Source organism: Ochlerotatus camptorhynchus, unplaced genomic scaffold (genome assembly GCF_037179485.1).
Source record: "Ochlerotatus camptorhynchus isolate MF236.1 unplaced genomic scaffold, CSIRO-AGI_Acam_v1.1 ptg000374l, whole genome shotgun sequence".
NCBI lineage: Eukaryota > Metazoa > Arthropoda > Insecta > Diptera > Culicidae > Ochlerotatus > Ochlerotatus camptorhynchus.
Genome location: NW_027040862.1, coordinates 2,274,429 through 2,301,077, shown reverse-complemented (window position 1 = coordinate 2,301,077; position 26,649 = coordinate 2,274,429). Strand labels below are relative to the sequence as shown.

General features: G+C 34.9%; 1 protein-coding gene across 1 annotated transcript in view; it reads right to left on the bottom strand.

Annotated features, from left to right (window-relative positions):
• The window catches only part of Kul (Kuzbanian-like), a 692,619-nt gene that overhangs the window by 261,123 nt on the left and 404,847 nt on the right, over positions 1 to 26,649 (bottom strand). Inside the window, exon 6 of the mRNA XM_065232791.1 lies at positions 19,548 to 20,050. Coding sequence (XP_065088863.1) covers positions 19,548 to 20,050 — 503 coding nt within the window. The remainder of the gene's footprint in view (positions 1 to 19,547; positions 20,051 to 26,649) is intronic.

Below are 26,649 nucleotides of genomic sequence, written 5' to 3'. Positions count from 1 at the left end.
TTTTTGCCTACCGAACAGAAATCTCAGGTTCCTTCTTATTATTTTTTGGCAGGTGAAAATGTGGAAAATCGCCACTCATAGAATTTGGTAAGAACTGTGCGATCAAAGTGGTACCGTAGGACTTAAACGATCGTCTATCGCAGTGTCTTGCTGTGATGTGCGAAGCTCGGTGGCCGAATGGCGACCGTTTTTGCTTTGTGAACAGAAGCTAGTGTTTTCAATCCCAGGCCTCTTTACAACACTGAAGTGATTGGGTTACATGGACTATTTGCTCACCAAGTTTAAAACATCACTTGAATTAGCCAATCAGAGATTTTAGAACCTGTCCAATTACACAGAAGAGATTGAAGTTCTGATCAGCTCAACCATTCATCATTGAAAGAGAAAATGTACCATTACTTTGCAAACAAAATAAAATATACAAACACTCGTTACTCGGCACTCCTTGTGTAGCAAACAGCGAGCGAAAAAAGTAAACACCTGCCAAAAATCCTGTTCCTGTCCCATTTCGGAAAACAAACACAGGTGACACCCATCAGAGAGCTTGGGCAAACCTGGCTGGCGGACACAATTTGGGAAAACACACAGCCCCTCCCTGGAAAGTGCAACCAACACCTGTTCAAAGTGTGCGCGGTCGAAAAGGCAACTTTTGAACTACCTGCCGGGCAGCAGCCAGCAACCGAATTCGGGAATGCAAAGCACATCTCTGCGACCTACTTTTTTAAAAAATGTGTTCTCCCTCACACACTTTTTCCGCCATTTAACCACAGAACTTTTCTTTTTTTGTTTCCTCTACCGAATTTTCATCTTTCCGTGCTCGCAACTTTCCGCCCGCAGCGGCCGGCTCTGAATAATGTGCAAACAAACCCTAAAATATAAAATAACTGCACTCGCTCTCTGCGCCAAGCCAAGCCAAGTTGTTGGTCCCCTGAAAGTATGCATCTGCTTCCCGGCTCATACACTTTCACCGAGAGACAGGTGCAAACAAAACTCCTGCCCGAACCGATCAAAATCGGGAGAATGCATCTGCTGCTGCTGCTGCACCAACCCGGAAGACCGGAATTCTGCTGTAGCACAACTTGTGGGAAATTTTTCAGGGAAACTTTTCTTTTTTCCCTTTGCTCGGTTGATGTTATCCTCCAACCCAGTACAAAACGGAAAAGTTGTACAGCCTCAAACCACCCGTGCACCAGCGCGGATTCGGGAGAAGGCTAATTCTAGCTCCAGCTTTGCCTCGACAAAGCCAGCATTAGGTGGAGATACTGCGGGATGTGAACCGTTTCGGCAAATGTAGTCGGTCGTAGAACATGGTCCGAATGTTGCATAAAATATAGAGTCGAAAATGGGGATTAGCTGTAACGGTGAACACACACACACACTCACACGGGCGCGCATTCGTTTGTTCACTCTCGTCGTTCACACAGATTGAGAATTAGTTTGAATGTGCCGAAGGATGATCGTCGGTTCACATCCAAACGACATGTGGATATCTTGTAAGAGATGGGAGGGAAAACTAATTTCCACGCTCACCCGTCGTCCTTGGCCGGCAGAAGCCTTGAATCTCCGTCGAATGGGAATGGATAGCAGCATGCATTCAAGGGCGGTCAGTGGCAAGAGCTCGCAATGCGATGATGCGATGTTGAAAGCGATATTAATCCGCTGACTACGGTGTGGAGTGGCGTGCGCAGGACTTGCTTCTACTTTCTAAGTCAAACAATCCGTAGCTCTATGATAAAACTGGCTCCTTGCCCTGCCCTGCACACGCTGGTGGCAGTATGTGATAACTGCAGTCACGATGGTGGCGATGATAGCGGATTATAGCCAGTAAATTCCCTGGACGGTCGTGATTTTCATTTTTTCGCTTACGTCTGTTTGGAACCAATCCGCAATATCCCCAAACCCCCTAGCTCCATGCACAGATCCCGTGTCATTCATTGCAGTCGGGCGCAAAAGAAGACGAATGAATGGTGTTCTTTCGGAAATTTCACATGTCAGAATTTGTACCCAGACTCATCCTGAACCCGGCGAGGAGGGAGTCCCCACTGTCGTAATTACAAACGATTCAACTGAACCCACTGCTGCTCGACTCCCTGAAAACGACCGTACGTTTCAGTGAAATCCATTACCCAAAGTGAGTCATTCATCTTCGAGGATATTCCATCTTTTGTAAGAACGACTTTCGCGCGAATCCCATCCATCTTTTCCGAGGATGCATCCCGTGCGCTTTTATCCTCTCAGGCTAAGTAAAACAACAATTGGGTCAATTTATGGATTGAAACACCCATCACCTTTCTCAGCACAAATGGGTCTGGAAATAAACCCGTTCAACCCACACTCGACCGAAGACCGGAACCGAGGATGGGTGGAAGCACTTTTACGTCAAGATGTTTCTCGCAATAACACTTGGAAGGATTCCACTCCATTCTTTAGCTGGCGAAGGAGGCAAAAGGATGGCCAACACTCCTCCCAAGCGACTAATTTCCCGATCAGCAAAAGCCAATTAATTAGTGCGATTACCTGATCGGATATAAATAGCCAGTCCGAAGCGATTGGCCGAGAAACATCGTCGTTGGATTCTCGAAGAAATTGAACTGCCAATGATTGGGCAGTAAATGGAATTACTCGTTCCAGGTTCGCTCGGCATCCGCCATGAAGACGATGACCAGTGGATGCTTCAGCAAGGAGGAAATAGGATTACATTTCGCATTCATGAGATGCGTTCCGGGCCGGATTAGCGTCGAGAAGAGCTGTGAGGTGCAGTTACGTGATTTTTGGATGTCATCGAAATTCGCCTCGATAAATGAACGATACTGGGGTCAGTTCCTGAAGGGAGAGGAGTTTGACGCACACACTACTATATGTAAGTTTGCTTGAATTAGGAATTTCCTGAAGGGGTTGTTTCTGGAAAAGTTACGATTTTCAAAAGCGTGCTTAAGGATTCCGAAATTTCTGGAGGGGTTCTGGGTTTCTGAGATTCGGATTTTCCGAATTGCCTATTTATTCCTCGATTTTCTGATAGTCTGATTAACTGATTTCCTGAATTCTTAATTTTTGGATTTTCTTATTCCGAAGATCCTGCTTTCCTACGAGACGAACGTTAATAAAGAAAACTTAACTAGCCTGTCTGATTCCTGATTTTCTGATTGTGAAGTTCTGAATTTCAGATTTATGACTTCTAAGTTTTAAAATTGTCTGATTTTCTGATTTCCTGATATTGATAGTGCCAATGCAATGCTACCGGGGAGGCAGCTTCCACACCTGGACTCTACCAATTGACGTATCAACTCATGAACCGGTGACCAACTGCTTTAGGGTCTGTTCATAAACTACGTAGACAGCTTGGGGGGGGGGGAGGGGGGTGGAGGGGTTGACAATTATTCACGGCCCATACAAATTTAAAAAAAAAATGTAACGACAATTGTCTATGCAGGGGGAGCGGGGGGGGGTCAAGAATCGTAAAAAACGGCTACGTAGTTAATGAAAAGTCCCTTACTTCCCTTCCGTGATCAGAAATTTTATGCCTCAGAAAATCCCGGCGGAGCCGACTGGGATCGAACCCAGGCCTTTTGGGGTGAGAGGCAATCACGCTTACCATTACACCACCGGCGCCTCCAGGTTTTATTTTATGTTATTGTTCTTTATTAGAGTGACTTTCAGCCAGTGGCTACTTCGTCACTAAGCTGTCGTAAAGGTAAACCGTTCCATTTTGGCATGGTTCGGTTTTTATAACACTAAATTTTCGAACTTGTTGCCAAAATCAAACGGATGCGGTTATTAATTTTCTGAATTCTTGACTATTTTTGTTTGACGTAGGACTACGTCTGTGATTTCGATATGGGGGTACACTTAGTGAAAACAGAAATTGGAACATGTAACAAAATTATGAAAGATTTTGAACGTTAATAACTCAGCTGCCCCTGGATCAATTTCAACAAATTTATCACCAATCGATCAGAAATATATCTACGCATCTCCTTAATTTAAGACTTTATCATTTTTCAAAATGTCACTACTGAAAATTGCACGACTGTGCAACTGTTTCTATGATAATTACAATGATCACTAATTACCTGCGAAAAGCGATTTCCCTAACACAGATTTAAAAGTTGAATTCCACCCGATCTCACTAAACGGTGTTTATTCAATCATCACGTGATAAGTGATGGTGTTCTCCAGTACACAACGAAAGGCTGCCTGGAAGTAGCGAGCTGCAGCCCACATGACCATCCATAGAAGGAGGAAGAAGCCGCAGCACTATTGATCGGAAACAGTAACTCTTCGTGAGTCGCTGTGGGCCATCTTTGTCAAGTACGAACAGAGAGAACCCCGCTCAAATTCCTAGTCCTATATAAAATAAAAGCTCCTGCTGCAGGTCACAATTAACATTTCTTATATAAGAACACGTAGTCCTACGTCACCGTTGCGTACAACCCCATAGGGCTGTCCCTTATAGTTTAATTTTTTATTTCCTGATCGACTACTTTTCAGAAGATGTGGTTTTCTGATTTTCCGATTTTCATATTTTTTGATTTCCTGATCTTCCGATTTTCTAATTTTCTGCATTTCTGTTTTAAGATTTTCCGTTTTTGTGATATTTGAATATTCAAGATTTTAAGATTGTAAGATTGTAAGATTGTAAGATTGTAAGATTGTAAGATTGTAAGATTGTAAGATTGTAAGATTGTAAGATTGTAAGATTGTAAGATTGTAAGATTGTAAGATTGTAAGATTGTAAGATTGTAAGATGATTGTAAGATTGTAAGATTGTAAGATTGTAAGATTGTAAGATTGTAAGATTTTAAGATTTTAAGATTTTAAGATTTTAAGATTTTAAGATTTTAAGATTTTAAGATTTTAAGATTTTAAGATTTTAAGATTTTAAGATTTTAAGATTTTAAGATTTTAAGATTTTAAGATTTTAAGATTTTAAGATTTTAAGATTTTAAGATTTTAAGATTTTAAGATTTTAAGATTTTAAGATTTTAAGATTTTAAGATTTTAAGATTTTAAGATTTTAAGATTTTAAGATTTTAAGATTTTAAGATTTTAAGATTTTTAGATTTTTAGATTTTTAGATTTTAAGATTTTAAGATTTTTAGATTTTTAGATTTTTAGATTTTAAGATTTTAAGATTTTAAGATTTTAAGATTTTAAGATTTTAAGATTTTAAGATTTTAAGATTTCAAGATTTTAAGATTTTAAGATTTTAAGATTTTAAGATTTTAAGATTTTAAGATTTTAAGATTTTAAGATTTTAAGATTTTAAGATTTTTAGATTTTTAGATTTTTAGATTTTTAGATTTTTAGATTTTTAGATTTTTAGATTTTTAGATTTTTAGATTTTAAGATTTTAAGATTTTAAGATTTTAAGATTTTAAGATTTTAAGATTTAAAGATTTTAAGATTTTAAGATTTTAAGATTTTAAGATTTTAAGATTTTAAGATTTTAAGATTTTAAGATTTTAAGATTTTAAGATTTTAAGATTTTAAGATTTTAAGATTTTAAGATTTTAAGATTTTAAGATTTTAAGATTTTAAGATTTTAAGATTTTAAGATTTTAAGATTTTAAGATTTTAAGATTTTAAGATTTTAAGATTTTAAGATTTTAAGATTTTAAGATTTTAAGATTTTAAGATTTTAAGATTTTAAGATTTTAAGATTTTAAGATTTTAAGATTTTAAGATTTTAAGATTTTAAGATTTTAAGATTTTAAGATTTTACGATTTTAAGATTTTAAAATTTTAAGATTTTAAGATTTTAAGATTTTAAGATTTTAAGATTTTAAGATTTTAAGATTTTAGGATATTAAAATTTAAATCTTGTTTGATTTTCATTACAGGATTTAAGCATTTTTTTATGATTTTAAGATTTAACGGTTTTATGATTTTCGAATTTTGCGATATACTGATTTTCGCCGATTTTCTGATGATTATTCAGATTTTATGGTCTCTTCTTCTTCGTTTGCTTTATTACGTCCCAACTGGGACTTTACACCAGTTCTCAACTTAGTGTTCTTCGAGCACTTGCAGAGTTGTGAATTGAGGGCTTTCTAAGCCAGTACCATTTTTGCATTAGTATTATTGAGTTTTAAGAACAATCATACTGTAAGCCCAGGGAAGTTGAAAAATGTTTCAACCCGAAAATTCAAAATCCGAGAATCGCACCCAGCTTCATCCAGAATGGTCCTGCGCCTTTACCAACTGAGCTAAGGCAGGCTCACATTTTCTGAGTTTTTCAGATTTTCTGATTGTCTGATTTTTTGATTTTCAGAATTTCTGATTTTCTGATTCTCGGATATACTGAATTTATCATTAACATTTTTTATTAAATGGTAAACGGCGCCGGTGGTGTAGTGGTAAGCGTGATTACCTCTCACCCTAGCAGGCCTGGGTTCAATCCCAGTCGGCGCTGCCGGGATGTTCTGAGGCATAACATCTCTGATCACGCCTTCCTTCGGAAGGGAAGTAAAGCCGTTGGTCCCCGGTTCATGAGTTGATGGGTCCAAAGGTAGGGGCCAGGAGTGGGAGCTGCCTAACTAATTTTATGATTAAGTAGGTGAAATGGATGTAATGTCGGCTTAAATGCCCCTAATTTGGGCCCATACATAAATTCAGCAATCGACTAAATTTTCAATAGCGACCAAAAATATCCCCGTCCCATTGAGGCGTTCATCTAGATAAAATTGATAGATAGCAGATTTTCAGCGACTGGCCCAATCTTAGATCCATATGCCAACATTAGAGCCATTTCCCCTATATGATTTTTAATTTAAATGATTATCTGATTTTCTGATTATCAGACTTTAAGATGTTCATATTTTCGGATTTTCTGATTTTATAATTATGGATTTTATGATCTTCTGATTTCCTGACATTGAGAGTTTATGGTTTTATGATTTAATAATTATCTTATTATCTGATTTTCTAATTTTATGATTTTAAAATTTATTTATTTCAAGATTTTCTAATTTTTTGATTCTATGATTTGATGATTTAATAATTTTATGATCTTATAATTATCTAATTTTTCGACTTAATGATTATCTGATTTTCAAATTTTGAGATTTTGAGACTTTCTAATGTCCTGATTTTCAGTTTTTTTCAGTGATATTTTTAAGACTTTTTTGATTTTCTGGTATTCCAATATTTTGAATTTCTGATTTTTGGATTATCTTATTTTCTGATTTTCCAATTTTATAGTTATAAGATTTTAAAATATTATTTTTTTTCATTTCCTGATTTTGTCATATTTTTTCCCGATGTTTTTGTATTTTTTTATATTCTGACATTCATGTATTCTGATTTTCTGAATTTCTGAATTTTTGATTTCTTATTCTATAAATTTTTGATTTTCTGTCAACACTTGTAACGCCATTTTCACGCGATGCTCGACAACCAACAGCACCACCATGTAGGGAAAAATCACCAATCAAATCTTCTGAATGGACTGTTTTCAGATTTTATAATTTTTTTTTCGATTTACTGATTTTATGATTTCATAATTTTATGATAATATAATTTAATGATTTCATGATCTTTCAAAATATTGATTTTCTGATTTTCATTTTATCTGATATAAAGATTTTCGAACGCTCTTTCTTCAGATGCTATGAATTTCTGTTTTGCTGATTTCATTATTTTATGATTCGTCATTTTATGAATTTTCAAATTTATAATTTCATGATTCTATGATTTTACTATTTAACTGATTTTACAGATTTTCTGAATTTCTAATTTATTGATCATCCAATTTTCAGATATTCTCATTCCCTACATTCCTAAATTTCTGATTTTTTTTATTGTTTTTTTTTTAATTCCTGAATTTCTGGTTTTATAATTGAAGAAATGATAATCTAGTTTTCCGATTAACCAATTTACTGATTGTTTGAATTCCTGTTTAATCGAGATTCATAATCTCTAATTTAAAAATTTTCTGATTTTATAATATTCTGATTTTCAATTATCACATTTTCAGCAGAATTTCAGATATTCTGATCTCATGAATTCCTGATTTTATCATTCCGTGATTCTCCGATTTTCTAGTTGCTGATTTTAAGATTTACTGATTTTTCAATTTCTTGATTTTTTGATTTCCTGATTGCTTGAGTTTCAGATTTTCTGATTATATAATTTTCTTAATTCATAAAAATTTAGTATTGTTCTTTTTCCTGAATAAGAAAGATTTTCAGCCGTGGGCACAAGATTGTTAAATTCCTGTATTTTCTGATAATCTTATTTTGCAATTTTTGAACTTTCTGATTTTCTAATTTTATGATTGTATGATAATTTAATTCCCTGATTTTCTAGTTAACGGAATTTCAGATTTTATGATTTTATTATTTCTAGCTCTCTAATCCTTTGAGCATCATATTATTTGATTTTATCATTTTCTGAAGTTCAGATTTTAAGATTTTTTAATTTTCTGAATTTTTTCCAGGGGTTTTTTCTTCGTAGTTTTTTCCCCGCACCATCCCCCTCCAACGGGGGAGTTTGGTAAATAGAGATGATCAAACCGATTTGTACCTTGATAAAAAGTTGTCCTTGCTCGCTTTCTACTCTCTATATACAATTTTCACACTGCCGTACTCTAACGGAACTAGCAACTCTTTACTTTCATCCCTTCATCTATCGTATAAAAATTACCACTCTAGTCTGTTATTTGAAATTAGCATCTTCAACTGTGTGAATTTTTGAATTTATTATTTTAGTATTATCTAATTGTCAGGAATTCTGATTTCCTAAAGTTCTGATTTTCTGATTCTTCAATTTTGGGATTTTTGGCAAGCCGGGATCTCGACTATTAAAATTTCATTTATGCGTTTTTAAAACGGATCGGTCTGACGATTTACTAGTTAGTGTCATCTTGTGTTCTTTCAAGTTGTTAGCTCCACATTGTTGTACCCACCCTAAGGGCATCCCACTCTAAACTATAGCTCTAGTATCAATTAAGTATTTCCAAGTATATGATAAGTATTCTTAAGTATTTTGAAGTATTTTAAGATTTGGATTTTTTAATCGTAGTGACCGGTTACTAATGTAGTTGTTTGTTGTTGTATATTCCGTCAATGTATTACTTTTAATCACGTATTAAAGCATAATAATACTAGTTTCAATATGTTTTAAATTAAATGAAGTAGTGTGATCATGTTTATACATAAGTATTTTAATTCTAGTTATGAAATAGTTCATCAAAACATTTTACTTTCAGCGAACCAGTTAGAGCAGGGATAGCGAATTATTTATGATTTCGAACTGGCTGTTTAGTACGATATCAAACTTTTGAATTATATTGCTTAGGTGCCGTTGTCGTTCAAACTCGTACACTCCCGATCATAAGTTTAAGGACACCCACAAAAAACATGACAAATTTATTATGTTCATATCTCTGTCATGTTACGTCCAATTTTCGTTCTCTTTAGATCATTTGAAAGGTATTGAATGGAACTTTCCTCGCAGGCAAATTGTTCAATATAATTTTCGAATTTTGTGTGCTAAAAGTTTACCCAAAGTTACAATATTTTTCAAAATTTACTCTGAAGAATCGTGACTGATTTTCTCAGAATTGGGTTAGCCAAATTTTGAAATAAAAGTAGTAGTAAAACATTTATGCTATACCATTCATACCATTCAAATAACCTTTGGAGATCGAATATTGAACGTAAAATGAGAGATCATTGAACAAAACATATTTACATGGTTTTTTTGGGGTGTCCTTAATCTTATGATCGGTAGTGTAACTAGATTTCAAACTGAACTGCCAAAATAAAAGCGTATGTTGAATGTCAATTCGGCTAATAACCATGAGCAAACTGCATGATTATGAAATTCTTGACTTTAAGCCGGCCAAGGATGCTACCCAACAAACATTGAATGTTTAATAAGAGCTTAATCAGGCAAAAATAAGCTTCTTCAGCTAAAAAATGAAAATGGCTTATTCAGCTGTTAATCAACTCAAATTGTTTGTTGGGTAGGACTACACTGGTTATTTGCCAGAGGTCAATGAAGCATAACTACCAGCAATTCGTTGTGCTGGTGGGCTCGAAGTTGAACTAATTGCAATTGCCACTGGTGGTCGTATCGTACCGTGTTTTGATAAATTTACATCGGTAAAGATGAGTTATGACGGACTGGTGAGGGAGTTGAGTGAGTATCCTGATAGCAACCGAAGGCTTTATGTGAAATCAACATGAATTTCTCACTTTTACCAGTAAGTAAGGATAAGAAAAATATTAATCTGTTCTGAAATTATAATTTATTACAAACCATTGATATACCAAATAAAACGATTTAGTTCCAACACGTTTCTTATTTGTACCAATTTCATGTAAAATAATCCTTAGTTAAAATGTATGAATTTATTTCAAACCATTCCCCAAACAGTCCAAATTAAAGTTTTAACACAAAGCCGTTTCTGATGAATGATAGAATCAATTAGAGAACGGTTCTGAAAATAACACGGAGCGAATATGTTGGTTTGACCATATCCAGCCTTATTACGGCTTAGATCTTATTTTGGGCCTAGTAAGCACAACCCACCCTTTCCCTCTATTTTAAGAACGAAGTTTTTCACAAAATGGAATATTCTCACTGCAGATGCCTTCCAAATTTATTGAACTTTCAGTACGTATCGTAAGATTTGATAAAGAGAAACACATTGTGGAGATATTGTTAAAAATCTAACACTGCTTCTTGACGCCAAACTCAGCCTTCGGATTCTAAACTCGGCCTAACGCATTGAAATGCCATTCAAACGCAATTGAATTCACTCTTTTGTTTTTTGAGAATAATGAGTGCAAACATTCATATCACACTTTCTTATTGACTTCGTTCGGTAGATTTGCAACAGAAGTATCGTACCAAACGCATAATTGACTTGTTAACGCCGTAATCATGGTTTGATTTGATGTTTTCTGCTAAATAGGCCCAAAATGGACGATTAGGCCAAAGTAGCTCTCTACCCTAAAGGGTTATACGGTCAAAATTTGGTCAATATCAACTTGACGTATTTCTTTCAATTTTGCATTTAAAAAACCTGAACACCCCTCATTTTGAAGGTGTGTGTGTGTAGAATGTTGCTCCTATTTTGATTTTGGAATTCTCTCTTCAGTTGTCAAAATGCCGTCCAAGCAAGAAGAGCAGCGTATCAAAATTTTGCTCGCGCATCGCGAAAATCCGAGCTACTCGCACGCAAAGTTGGCAAAATCGCTAAAAGTTGCCAAATCAACCGTTACAAATGTAATTAAAGTGTTTGGGGAACGTTTGTCGACAGCCAGGAAGTCTGGATCGGGGGGAAATCGAAAACCGGAAGCCGCTGAGACGACAAAGAGAGTTGCCGGTAGTTTCAAGCGAAACCCTAACCTCTCTCTCCGAGATGCCGCAAATAAGCTGGGTGTATCGTCTACAACCGTGCATCGAGCCAAAAAACGAGCCGGACTATCGACTTACAAGAAGGTAGTGACTCCAAATCGCGATGATAAACAAAATACGACGGCCAAAGCGCGATCCCGGAGGCTGTACACGACGATGCTGACGAAGTTTGACTGCGTGGTAATGGACGACGAAACCTACGTCAAAGCCGACTACAAGCAGCTTCCGGGACAGGAGTTTTATACGGCAAAAGGAAGGGGAAAGGTAGCAGATGTTTTCAAGCACATGAAACTGTCAAAGTTCGCAAAGAAATATCTGGTTTGGCAAGCCATCTGTACCTGTGGCTTGAAAAGCAGCATTTTCATAGCTTCCGGGACTGTCAACCAAGAAATTTACGTGAAAGAGTGTTTGAATAAACGTCTGCTGCCTTTCCTGAAGAAACACGGTTGTTCCGTACTGTTTTGGCCGGATTTGGCATCTTGCCATTACGGTAAAAAGGCCATGGAGTGGTACGCCGCCAACAACGTGCAGGTGGTTCCCAAGGACAAGAACCCTCCCAACACGCCAGAGCTCCGCCCAATTGAGAAATACTGGGCTATTGTCAAGCGGAACCTAAAGAAGACCAAAAAACTGCTAAGGGCGAGCAGCAGTTCAAGGCAAACTGGCTTTCTGCGGCGAAGAAGGTGGACAAGGTGGCTGTACAAAATCTGATGGCAGGGGTCAAGCGTAAGGCCCGGCAATTCGGATTTGGAAAAGCGGAAGCCTAACTGAATATTTTTCCTGAATTTTATACTAATTGAACTTGAAAAAGAAATTTAATTTGATTTTTTAAATAAACGATTTCACCGATTTACACGTGTTTTCCCTTGACCAAATTTTGACCGTATCACCCTTTAATAAGCCTTAAGCAGGAGAGCATCGAAGGTTCCAAATCTGAGGAAATGTGATTCTCTTCTTATTCGGCGGCAATCTATAGGAGGTGTGGCTTTGTGGATGGTGCATAAAGCTTTCACAACTTCTTATTCAGCTTCAATCAGCGTAAAGGCCTGAAGTTATCGTCCAACGGTCAAGAACCTAATGGACGGAAAATCCATCTTTATGGAGACATTGTTTTTGGATAGAAACATTTGCTCAGGGAATTTGCTTCCACACGCAGTTTCTTCCACAGTAACTTTCCAAATAGTTCCTTATCGATTCCTACAAAAAAAGGAATACATTAAAAAATAATACTTGATTTTTCTAAATACGCACACACAAATTCTCGGAAGACACCGGGTAAATAATCGAATGAAATCCGTCTAGCAACGGAGGTAACAAACTAGCGCTAAATATTTCTTAAGTATTTTTAAGTATTTGCAGGTATCTTAGATATCAGTAAGAACTTTCTGAGTATAATGCGAGAAATACAAAGTTTAGAGTGGGATGCCCCTAGTACCCACCTGTTTGGTTTTTTCATCAGTATGTCGCTTAGTTCGAGATCAAGAGCACATTGCTCTCCAAAACCTGTGTTCTCAAACCCTTCCCTGACATCCAATTGTTACAATTTCTTACCTCGTGATAGTCACGAGTAATCGTCCCACGCTATGCTAACGTTAGTTTTAAGTTAGTTGGTAATCCAAACACTGAATATCGGCTCCGCAAAGCTACAGCAAAGGAGCCTGGAAAAATAAACGCATTATAATACAAATTAAAAAAGAATGGCGCTTTCTAGTTTTTTGCTTTTCCGATTTCTGGATTTTATAATTACTTGATTTCCTCCTGAATATCAAATTATCTAACTGATTTCCTGAAATCCTGAATTTTGAATCTACAGAATTCCGTATTTTTTGATAATACTATTTTTTTAATTGCCTTTTTTATTTTCTAAATTTCAGATATTCTAATTCCCTGATTTTCTGAACTTACGATTTCAGGAGCGCCTTTATATCTGATTTTCCAATTCCATGGTTTTATAGGTTTCTGAATTACTTTTTTTTTCTGAATTTATGATTTCCTGAATTTCAGACTTTTTGATTTTTACATTTACTGATTTTACGATTTTCAAATTATCTGATGATCTGCTTATATGATTTTCTCAATTGCTGATTTTCTGATATTCTGATCTCCTGAAGAAATTCTTATTCACTAATTTGGGGCTGTTCATAAACTACGTAGCGTGTTTATGAGGAAGGGGGGCTCGACAACTATCTACGGCCCATACAAATTTAAAAAAATGTATTGACAATTGTCTACGCAGAGGGAGGGGGGTCAAGATTCCCAAAAAAACTGTTTACGTAGTTAATGAACAGCCCCTTTTCTGATTTTATAGTTTTCTGTTTTTTTTTTAATTACTACTTTTCTGATTTTCCGGATTTCTGATTTTCGGAACATTTGATTTCCTGATTATCTGTTTCTTCAGATGTTATTTTTCTCAAGTTTTCTGGTTTTCTGATTTTGATTTGCTGATTTCATAATTTTCTGATTTTATGTATCAATGATTCTAGGATTTTCTTATTTTCCAGTTCTTTGATTTTTGGATTTCTTTATTTTATGAATATCACTTTCGAACTGATTTCCTGAAATCTTGAATTTTAGACTAACGGAATTCTGTATTTCCTGAAAATTCTGCTTTTTGAATTCCTAATTTTTTGATTATCTGAATTTATGATATTCCGATTTCCAGAATTCCCAAATTTACGATTTTCTGATCACCTGAATCCCTGATTAAATAGTTTTCTGATGCCCTGATTTACTGATTTCTTCAATTCCTGATGTCCATAATTTCAAACTTTCTGATTTTTAAATTAACTGATTTTACGATTTTCCAATTGTCTGATTATCTGCTATATATGATTTTCAGATATTATGTTTTCATAATTTCTGATGTTGATTAGCTAATTGTCTGATTTTCTAGTTTTTTTTTGGTTTTTTTTTTGAATTTGTGATTATCTGAATTTCAGATTTTCAGGTTTTCTGATTTTCCGAATTTTTTTATTTTCTGATTATCTAATTTTATAATATTTTGATTGTATGACTCTTTGATTGCATCATTTACTGAGTTTCATAGTTTTCTGATTGTTGATTTCATGTTTTTTTTTTGTTTCTTGCCTTCCTGAATATCAGATTATCTAAGTGATTTCTAGAAATCCTGAATGTTCGAATTACTGAATTCAAAATTTTCTGATTATGTTATTTTCTAAATTCATAGTTCTCTGATTATCTGAATTTCAGATATTCTGATATTCTGATTCCCTGACTTCCTGAATTAACGATTTTATGATCCTCTAAATGCCCGATTTTCTAATTCCTGATTAAATAGTTTTCTGGATATCTGATTCACTAATTTTTTGAATTCCTGACTTCCAGAACTTCAGACTTTTTAATTTTTGAATTAACTGATATGACGATTTTCTAATTTTCTGATGATCTGCTTATATGCTTTTCAGATATTAGGTTTCCTGAATTCCTGAATTTCAGATTTTCTGATCTCCTGAATTTCTGAATTTCTGATTAGCTGATGTTCTGATTTTCTAGTTTTTTTTTTTATTTTTTATTTAGGAGATTTTCAGCCGCAGGAAAAATTTCCTAGTTTTTTGATTAATTGATTGAATGTTAGCTTTACAGAATTCTATATTTTCTGATAACACTATTTTCTAAATTCGTGATTTTCTGATTATCTGAATTTCAGATATTTGATATACTGATTTCCTGACTTCCTGAAATAACGAGTTTCTGATCAACTAAATGTCTGATTTTCTCATTCCCTGATTTAATATTTTGCTGGTTGTCTGATTTACTGATTTTGGGAATTCCTGATTTACTGAATTTCAGACTTTCTGATTTTTAAATAGACTGATTTTACGATTTTCTAATTTTCCGATTATGTGCTTCTAAGATTTTCAGATATTATGTTTTCCTGAATTCCTGAATTTCTGATATTCTAATCTCCTGAATATATGATTTTCTGATTTTCTGATTTGCTTTCTAGTTTTCTGTTTTTTAATTTACTTATTTTATGATTTTCTGATTTTCCAATTTTCTGATTTTCTGATTATGTTATTTCTTGATTATCTGATTTTCAAATGTGATTATTCTCTAGTTTTCTGGTTTTCTGATTTTTTGATTGCATGATCATCTGATTTTCTGATTTTATAATTTTCTGTATTTATGATTCTATGATATTCAGATTTTATGGCTTTCTGATTGTTTTGATTTCTTGATTTTCTGAATATCAGATTATCTACCTTATTTCCTGAAATCTTGAATTTTAGTTTAACAGAATTCTGTATTTTCTGATAAAACTATTTTCTGATTATTAGCATTTCAGATATTCTGATTTCCTGACTTCCTGAATTTAAGATTTTCTAATAACCTATATGTTTGATTTTCTCATTCCCTGAATTTATAGTTTTCTGGATGTCTGATTACTGATTTTTTTTTAAATTCCTCATCTCCAGAATTTCAGACTTTCTGATTTTTAACTGATTTTACGATTAAGTAGTTTTCTGATTATTCGCTTATATGATTTTCAGATATTAAGGTGATACTCTTAGGAAGCCTTAGCGTGAAACTTCAAAGGCACAAATGTCAGCTTGCACAAAACATACAAAAATTGAAATTGCTACTCTCTGTTTGTAGTAGCACAGCAAACAAGGAGTAGCAATTTCAAATTTGTATGTTTTGTGGAATCAGACATTTGTGTCTTTAAAGTTTCACGCTAAGGCTTCCTTGGAGTATCACCTTAAGGTTTCCTGAATTTCTGATATTTTGATCCCTGACTTTCTGATTTTCAGATGCGCAGATTTTCTGATTTTATAGTTTTTTTTTTTGATTTGCTGATGATCTGAATTTCGGAATTTCAGGTTTTCTGAATTTCTGATTTCCTGAGAATCTGATTATCTGATTTTCTGATTTTCTGATTTTCTGATTTCATAATATTCTGATTGTGTGACTCTACGATTCTGTAATTTTTTTGAGTTTCATAGTTATCTGATTTTTTTGATTTCTTAATTTCCTGAATATCAGATTATAAAAGAGATATCCTGAAATCCTGAATGTTAAATCAACAGAATTCAATATTTTCTGATAATTCTATTTTCTAAATTCTTAATTTTCTGATTATCTGAATTTCAGATATTCTGATATTCTGATTTCCTGACTTTCTGAAATAACGATTTTCTGAAAACCTCAATGACTGATTCTCTGATTCCCTGATTCAGGTTTTCAGGTTGTCTGATTTACTGATTTTTTGAATACCCGATTTCCATAATTTTAGACTTTCTGAACTGATTTTGAGATTTTCTAATTTTCTGATTATCTGATTGATGATTTTCAGATATCAGAATTTCTGATATTCTGATTTTTTAAATAGCTGCTTATCTGATTTTCTAGTTTTTTTATTTTACTGATTTACTGATTTTCTGAATTTTAGATTGTCTTATATTATGATTTTATTTTTTTCTAGTTTTCTGATTTTCTGAATTTCTGATAAGCTGATTTTTTAATTTCATAACTTTCGGATTGTATGTCTACAGGTATTCCTCGATATAACGTAATTGTCACTTTTGACTTCCATCGTCAATATATCGCTAATAGCAATCAAACAAATTTATTTTTTACAATAAATGAGGAATTATCACATCTGTCCGTATCACCATCGACTTTCCTTGTTTGAATGGAAATTTGCGAGAAATCGACGATGGAAGTCGAAAGTGACAGTAACGTTATGTCGAGGTATACCTGTATATAACTCTTTGATTTTCAGAGTTACTGATTTTATAAATTTTTGATTACCTGATTATCTGATTTTTTGATCTACTGATTTTGATAATTTCTAGTTTTCTGATTCTCTGAATTTTTTGATTTCTGATTATCTGATTGCCTGATTTTCTGAATTTTTGCTTAACTGATTATCTTATTTTATAATTTTCTGAATTTCTTGAGCTATGATTTTCTGATTATCATATTATCTATCTGATATGATATCCTGAATTTCAGATTTCCTTATTTTTTTTATTTTCAAATAATGTGGTTTTCAATATTTCTGATTATTTGAATTTCAGATATTCTGTTTTCTTGAATTCCTGAATCTTTGATTTTCTGATTTTCAAATTCCCTGATTTTCTACTTTTCTAGTTTTCAGTTTTACTGTTCTGAATTAATGATATTCTGATTTTCTGATTTCGTGATTTTGTAATTTTATATTATGACTCTCAAATCCAATTTTTAAATTTATCTTCTGTCCAATTGAAGCGAAAAAAATTTACAATTGGAACAGCCTAAGACAGACTTAAGATTTTCTGATTCCAGAATTTTACAGAAAAAGAGATTCTCGAAACACGTAGAGAATTGCCAAGTATTGAAAAAAGTAACTCATTCTAAGGTTATATAGCTTCTTGTCCCTGGATAAGATCCTAAAGTTCTCGTTTACATATTATAAAACTCTATCTGTGATCAGTGTTGGGAAAATATCGCAAAATCAAATCTCACCAATGGCCAAGATCACGCTTGATTTTCGTAGACAAAAAACCAACAAGCAAACAACTGCGGCTGATTTTTTTTTAAATTTATTTGATAAGGCGCAACCGAATTAACTTTACAGAGCCGAGGATTCTTGTTCACTATACAATACATCTTAAAACTATAGTCAAAATGTACAACCTAATAAACATTTTATCTTTCGCTATCCAATAAGCCTCCTCCACCAGCAAGGGAGCCGCTTCCAGTGGTTTCATTGTATGGCAGATTCGCCAACGAGGGGCAGAGCGCTTCCATTGCAGCAATGGACGCAAAACGTGGTCATCACTCACACATTCATCACGAAACGGTTGTCGACGACGCGTCGACCGAAAGAACTGCTGATGAAGAACATTGAGGAGAACCACACAATGGTTGTTGCAGACGATCACGTGACACACATTGAGAGTGGTCTGCTTCTGTCGACAGCCGAGTGAACACTCAACTGCGGCTGATTTTGCAAGCTGTGATATTGCAGCTCGGAATATCAAGCTTTCAAAACTCACCAGCTGCAAATCTCAACCAACTGTGGTGAGATTGAGTTTCATGATTTTTGCTTTACACCCGAACGCAGCCGAAACTTCCACAACGGCTGGCAGCAGTCACTTCGTGGCTGCCATCGCTGACGAGTAAAAAGAGAAAACTAGGTGCAACGGAATCGTGTTTGTGTTGATTCAACTCTCAGCTTGATTTTTTGCACGTTGTGAATAGTCTCGCAATATCAAAAGAGCTTGTAAAATCAATATCAAGTATGATGCTTTGTTCCAATATCACGCGTGATATTGAGAGCGTATGAGAGTGGAAAAATATCATTTGATTGATGATTTTGCCAACACTGTGTGGGATTATTCGGGAATACCCAAAATACTGAAATAGGCAAAATTGACCTTCTCCCGATTATTAGTTTACATTGGTTATCTACAAGACCTTCACAGCTAACTCATAAACGAATCGTTGTGGATTTTTATGAAGTTTGTTCTAAGTAGATGAATCGAAGATAATATCGAATGAATGAGTGACGCTACTTTTTTTTCGAAAATGATTGAAATCTTACTCACTTTTCAGTTAGCTCCACCGATGTAGGGCAAATTTTGAATTTTCTGAAGGGGTCTCCCTCAAAGCATCGTCAATATTTGAATATTCTGAATAGCTTAAATTGGGTTGGGGGTATTCATAAATTTGCATATTCGTAATTGGCATAAAATAGGAAGCCGTAATCCAAAAGTTCATCAATGTTGGTGCAGTGGCACTATTTTAAATAAGTGAGATTATATTGAATAAGCACCCCCAAGGGGTACTTTAGTATAGAGCGAGCTGTTAAATGATAATTTTTAGTCAACAAGCGAAGCGGGTAATTACTGTTGTAATTATTTTTAATCTATAAATCGAGATGAAAGAGACTATTGGGACGATAGAAATTACCTTGTACTCAGAAAAAGAAGGTATGTCAGGCGACCGATATTTTTCAAATTTAAAGAACTCAATTTAAATTTTCAGGCGGGAGAATTTCTCCATCCTCAAATGAAAGAATTTACCATAGCTGTTTGACAGGATTTTCTACTAGGGTAAATACTAAAAATTTATTGAACCTTGAAAAGCAAAAAAATCTGAACTTTCTTAGGGAGAAGGATCTAGATATTGGAAAGACTAATGCCGAAATCATCAACGTAGAGATAACAACTCACCTCTTCCGGCAGCCATCGTTTCCTCCGTTTGATGTCGCTCTTCCTATTGCTTCGCTTTCTCCGCACCAATTCAGCTTCACTTTCTTCTCCTTCGTCACCTCTTCCTCCCCTTGCCTCTTCACTTTGCCTACTTAGCCTATCACTGCTACTATCGCTACTACTGCTTCTTCTAATACCACTATCACCGCTTTCACTACTACCGCTATCATCAGACTTTTGATTGAATTGATTCTGAGCAGACGACGTCGTCGCTTCTCCATCCTTCACCACACTACTAATACTACTACTGCTGCTTCTAGCTTTTTTCGGACCGTGGCTGTGGTGGTCCTGGCGAATCTTGACGTCACTGAGTTTGTAGATCACAGTATGGATGCCTTGCCGCTCCAGTTCCGACCCGTACCGGGCGGCAGGCTCGATATAGTATTGCTCTAGATTGGTCACGATCGTCCCGTCGAAGAGGTTGTCCTGTGTCAGCATCCCGTGCACGTGCGACGAGGCGTCGTCTGGAAAGAAAAGGACAGGGAAAACGGTTAGAACAATTGAGCTGCATAGACAAAAAAAAAAAGGCATTCGACTGGAGTGAGATTCGATCCCACTTGAAAGACTGACGTCGCTAACCTTGACTTCATAATAACGGTCATATTACATTTGCAATAGCGCGAGTGAAGCAGGATGGTTGAAAAGGAATATAAAAATGCACACTAAACTTAATCCCCTCGAAAAATGAGTTTAATCAACCAAATTTGAAATTTACCCTTCATTCCTCTCGAAATCGGTAATAAAGTTCGGATCATTGTGTCGCTGGCACTGTGTTTTGGGACGGGGACACAATGATATAACAAAACAGCAACAACAAGATCAGAAAAAAAAACACGCCAAAGAAATTCCGTTCCGAACAATGGCTGCCGGTTGAGCCATGACGGTAAAATATGCATACAAGAAATGAAGACGATTATTTATGAAGTTGGAAGACCCCGTTTCCCGTTTATTCGTCGAGAAGAAAAGGATCAATCTTGTTTATCAGAGGACAGCAACAGGAACAAAAAAAAAAGGAAAATAAGACTGTATATTATGTAGAGGGAAAAGGCGGAGATTTGGATTGGGTGAGCTTACATTTCCCCGGTTTCTTGGAGGGGAGCAGGAATTTCATATTCCACTCATAAAAAAAAGGGTGAGTTCGGGCGAGTGATATTCATCATTTTTTTCGCCCCGTTCGAAGCCGAAGGCTTGGGATTTTGCAGATGACAATAAATCTTCACGACCAACTCGAGTTGGAACGAATTGAAAAAAAAAATAATTCGATGAAGCGCAAAGGGAAAATCCGATCCACTCCGTTTCATTCGAGTGCACAGTGGGTGACATGTCTCGTTTACATTTCCAATTAATAGTGTGACATATGCAAATAGCATGGAAAAAAATCCACTACAAACACCGGTCCATAAGCTCTTTGCGGAGCTTGTAAAACAAACTACCGACTGCATTCAATTTACTGATTCGTTCCATTTAGTGAATGCAATGATTCCATCCCCACACCTCCCCCTTATTCAGGATTAAGCCCTTTTTCTCTGATTGAGAAGCGACGGTTTAATGTTGTTCGTGTGCAGTCGACCAGTTCCAGGTCAAATAGCGAAAAAAATATATGTTTGAATCGAAACTTGTTTGCTAGGGTCAATGATTCACATTTTTGCTAAAATTTTGCCATTGTGGACATGGACATGAACATTTTGAAATATTTAAGTGCTTAATATTTTTGAATTACATAAAATTACTCAAACTAAAATTTTGTACATTTTTTCTAGATTGATATTATTTTTCCCTACAACTTTTTCTCTGACATCAATTCGATCAGAAATGCCGTTTCCAAGCTACAATTTTTGAAAAAGTTCAAAGGCGCCATTTTTTAAAATTTTACAATGTCCAAAATGGCTGAAGTTTAGCTAAAATATGCAACATTGCCCATAACAAACAGTTACGCAAAGTTTCAAACAAATCGGAGAAGGTCGCGTTTTTACGATTCGTCATTCGTGAATGGGAAAAAAGGAGGCAAATTGGACCATGCTTGTGGCATGTGACGTCAGTTGGTGGAAAACTGCTCTAAATACATCATTATAAAAGTCAACAGTCCTGAATAGCATCCATCTGTCACAATAAACTTGAAGTAACTTAATAATACCGAAAATAGGTTTGATAGAAGTAACGACAAATTGAAATTGAAATTTGAAGTTGAAAATTGAAAATTGAAATTGAAAATTGAAATTGAAATTGAAAATTGAAATTGAAATTGACATTTGAAATTGAAAATTGAAATTGAAATTGAAAATTGAAATTGAAATTGACATTTTAAATTGAAAATTTAAATTTTGAATTTAAAACGAACATTGGAATTTAAAATTTAAATTGAAAACTTATATTAAAAATTTAAATTGAAAAATTATATTACAAATTTAAATTGAAAATTAAAATTAAAAATTTAAATTGAAAATTAAAATTAAAAATTTAAAATGAAAATTTAAATTGAAAATTTCAATTAAAAATTTAAATTGAAAATTTAAATTGAAAATTTAAATTGAAAATTTAAATAGAAAATTATAAATCTAATTTGAAACTTGAGAAAATTGAGATTGAAATTGAAAATTGAAAATTGAAAATTGAAAATTGAAAATTGAAAATTGAAAATTGAAAATTGAAAATTGAAAATTGAAAAATGAAATTGAAAATTAAAATTGACATTTGAAATTGAAAATTTAAATTTTGAATATAAATCGAAAATTGGAATTTAAAATTTAAATTGAAAACTTATATTCAAAATCTAAATTGAAAAATTAAATTAAAAATTTAAATTGAAAATAAAATTTGAAAATTTAAATTGAAAATTTTAATAGAAGCTAAAAATCTAAGTTGAAACTTGAGAAAATTGAGGTTGAAATTGAAATTGAAAATTGAAATTTGAAATTTGAAATTTGAAATTTGAAAATTGAAAATTGAAAATTGAAAAATGAAATTGAAAATTAAAATTGACATTTGAAATTGAAAATTTAAATTTTGAATGTAAATCGAAAATTGGAATTTAAAATTTAAATTGAAAACTTTTGTTCAAAATTTAAATTAAAAAATTAAATTAAAAATTTAAATTGAAAATAAAAATTGAAAATTTAAAGTGAAAATTTAAATAGAAAATTAAAAATCTAAGTTGAAACTTGAGAAAATTGAGATTGAAATTGAAAATTGAAATTTGAAATTTGAAAATTGAAATTGAAAATAGAGATTGAAATTGAAAATTTAAACATGAGAAAATTAAAATGAAAGTAGGGAATAGATAATAGAACTTAGGAAATATAACATAGAAAAAATAAAACAGAAAATAGAAAATATAATAGAAATTTTGTAAGTTGTAAATTGAAATAGAAAATAGAAAATACAAAACAGAAAAGTGCTTTAAACTAAAAAATATAAAATATAAAGTATAGAATAGCGACAAGAAAATAAAATAAAAAAAAATAAAAAAGGGAATATACAAAATAGAAAATTGACATGCATCATGAAAAACAACATTTTCAACAAATGGAACGTTAGCATCTTCAATAACAAACAGTCAGTTCATTGTGATATTTATGAACAATTTAGGGAGATTTCTGACTGGAAGATTTTGAAATATTTTAAATGTGAATATTTATGAAACCTATCACAGTGGAGCTGATTGCAGAAATCAAGGTCCCTTCGTTCTATGAAGGAAATAATGTACACTTTCTGTTTTGCAGATTTCATACATCAGTCTTATTTTGGAATTAAAAATTGACCATAATTAAAAAAAAGGAAAACATATTTTGCAACCGGAAAGGCATCTTAATTATTTTGATCAACTATTTCTAAAATCTTCATCGTCATCAATCGTCAAATTAACATACTGAAGGGCGAAATTTAGGCTTCAATCTGCAACAGATGAAATGTCATAAATTCATATTAGGCAAATAGGCAAATTGCGGATGCTTATGGAGATCCTCAAAGGCAATTTCATGAAACCTCTTTACTCTTCAATATTTGATCATCCCGAAGAGTTGAGGAAACGTTTATGATGGGCATATTCAAAAATGTTAGAATTATAGAATCGAAACTGAATGCTGGGAGTTGGTATAGCTGAAAACCAATATTTCAATTCCTGACTACTATCAAAATCAGACCATCGAAATTTGCTCGAGTTTTCACCAATATTTGAAAATTGTCATGGGAGGACTTCAAAAATTATTCTTTAACACTCCGAACACGATGCTTCCGGTAAAATGTGTAACAGCAGATTAACAATGCTCATGAATTTATCGTTAGATTTTAAATCTACTGATACAGAATAAATGTTTAAAGTCTGTAGATTCAAGTGGCACCAATAGATTTGAAATACGCCAATAAATGCCTGAGTTATGATTTTTCAAACATTGCAAGATTGTCGTTGCACATTTTGCCTGGAGACATCGCGTTAAACAGTGTTCAACTTTGATTATCAAGATTTGTCGTAGAGGACAACAGCAAGTGTTCAGTGTTGACTCGGCTGTCGACAGAAGCAGGCCATTCTCGATGTGTGCCACGCGATCGTCTGTTTACTCGACAGCAACCATTGTGTGGTCCTCCACATTGTTCTTCATCAGCAGTTCTTTCGGTCGACGCGTCGTCGATATTGGAAAGCAACCGTTTCGTGATGAATGTGTGAGTGCTGACCACGTTTTGCGTCCATTGCTGCAATGGAAGCGCTTTGACCCCCGTTGGCGAATCTGCCTTACAATGAAACCACTGGAAGCGGCTCCCTTTCTGGTGGAGGAGACTTATTGGATAGCGGAAGATTAAATGTTTATTGTTTTGTACCTTTTCACTATATTTTTAAGATGTATTGTATGGTGAACAAGAATCCTCGGCTCTGTAAAGTTAATTCGGTAGAGCCTTATCAAATAAATTAATAAACAAAAAAAGGAAGTGAACACATTTCAAAAAGGATGGTTTTTGAAATTCCTTGATGTGACACGATTGGCTAGGTTATTCAGAGCAAATTATGACAAAAATCCTCATCAATATTTGAGCATTCTGAAAGGCATAAATTACAATTTATTGAGGGAAGATTCTTTAATCCTCGAATGAAGTAATTCACCATAACTGCTTTGTAGATTCTGGAGGTAAGATTACATAATTTTTTTAGTGGCTTTCAATGTAAGTTCAGAGAACTTCCTGAGTAGCAGATATCTTTCAGGACATGCTTAGAGGACTTCCATTGTTAGTCCAGAGGATTTCCAGGGTCACATTTCCAATTTAAGTTCATAGGACTTTCAGTGTCCGTCGAGAAGAGTTCATGGTTCAGCTCAGAGGTCTTGCAGATTCAGTTCAGAGAACTTCCAAGGCAAGTCCAGAGGACTTCCAGGGTCAGTCTAGAGGACTTCCAGCATAAGTTCAGATAATTTCAGAAGACTTCCAGTGTTAGACCAGAGTACTCCCAATGTAAATTCGAAGGAAGGATCCAGGTTAAGTACAAAGGGCTTCCAATGCAAGTTCAGAGCACTTCCAATGCAAGTTCAGAGCACTTCCAATGTAAGTTCAAAGCCCTTCCAATGTAAGTTCATAGCACTTCGAATGTAAGTCCAGAGGACTTCCAGGGTCAATCCAGAGCACTTCCAGGGTCAGTCCAGAGGTCTTCCAGGATCAGTCCAGAGAACTTCCAGGGTCAGTCCAAAAGATTTCCAGGGTCTTTCCAGAAGACTTCCAGGGTCAGTCTAGAGGACTTCGAGCATAAGTTCAGAGGATTTCCAGTGTCAGTTCAGAAGACTTCCAATGTTAGACCAGAGTACTTCCAATGTAAATTCTAAGGACGTCCAGCTTAAGTACATGATGATGATGATGATGGTCCCACCTCTTACCCCTACAAAGGTTTGAGCTGGACGATTTATCTTTAAGATAATTAAATGAAAACATTTTAACCAGGTTAGCAAAAAAACGAGCTGGTTACATTTACATTTACAACGGACTTCTAAGGTCAATCCAGAGCACTTCCAATGCAAGTTTAGAGCACTTCCAATGTAAGTCCAGAGGACTTCCAGGGTCATCCAGAGCACTTTCAGGGTCAGTCCAGAGGACTTCCAGGGTCAGTCCAGAGAACTTCCAGGGTCAATGCAGAAGATTTTCAGGGTCTTTCCAGAAGACTTCCAGGGTCAGTCTAGAGAACTTCGAGCATAAGTTCAGAGGACTTCCAGGGTCAGTCCAGAAGAATTCCACTGTTGAACCAGAATAATTCTAATGTAAATTCGAAGGACGTCCAGCTTAAGTACAACGGGCTTCTAAGGTCAATCCAGAGCATTTCCAATGCAAGTTCAGAGCACTTCCAATGCAAGTTTAGAGCACTTCCAATGTAAGTTTAGAGCACTTCCAATGTAAGTCCAGAGGATTTCCAGAGTTAGTCCAGAGGACATCCAGGGTCAGTCCAGAGGACATCCACGGTCAGTCCAGAAGATTTTCAGTGTCATTCCAGAAGACTTCCAGGGTCAGTCCAAAGGGATTCCAGCGTCAGTCCAGAGTAGTTCCAGGGTCAGTCCAGAAGACTTCCAGGGTCAGGCCAGAGGACTTCCAGGGTCAATCCAGAGGACTTCCAATGTTAGTTCAGAGGACTTCCAATGTAAGTTCAGAGGAATTCCAATGTTAGTTCGGAGGACTTTCAATGTTAGTTCGGAGGACTTCCAAAGTCAATCCAGAGAATTTCCAGGGTCAGTCCAGAGGACTTCCATTGTAAGTTCAGAGGACTTCCAATGTAAGTTCGGAGGACTTCCAATGTAAGTTCGGAGCACTTCGAATGTAAGTCCAGAGGACTTCCAGGGTCAATCCAGAGCACTTTCAGGGTCAGTCCAGAGGACTTCCAGGGTCAGTCCAGAGAACTTCCAGGGTCAGTCCAGAAGATTTCCAGAGTCTTTCCAGAAGACTTCCAGGGTCAGTCTAGAGGACTTCGAGCATAAGTTCAGAGGACTTCCAGGGTCAGTCCAGAAGAATTCCACTCTTAGACCAGAATACTTCCAATGTAAATTCGAAGGACGTCCAGCTTAAGTACAACGGGCTTCTAAGGTCAATCCAGAGCACTTCC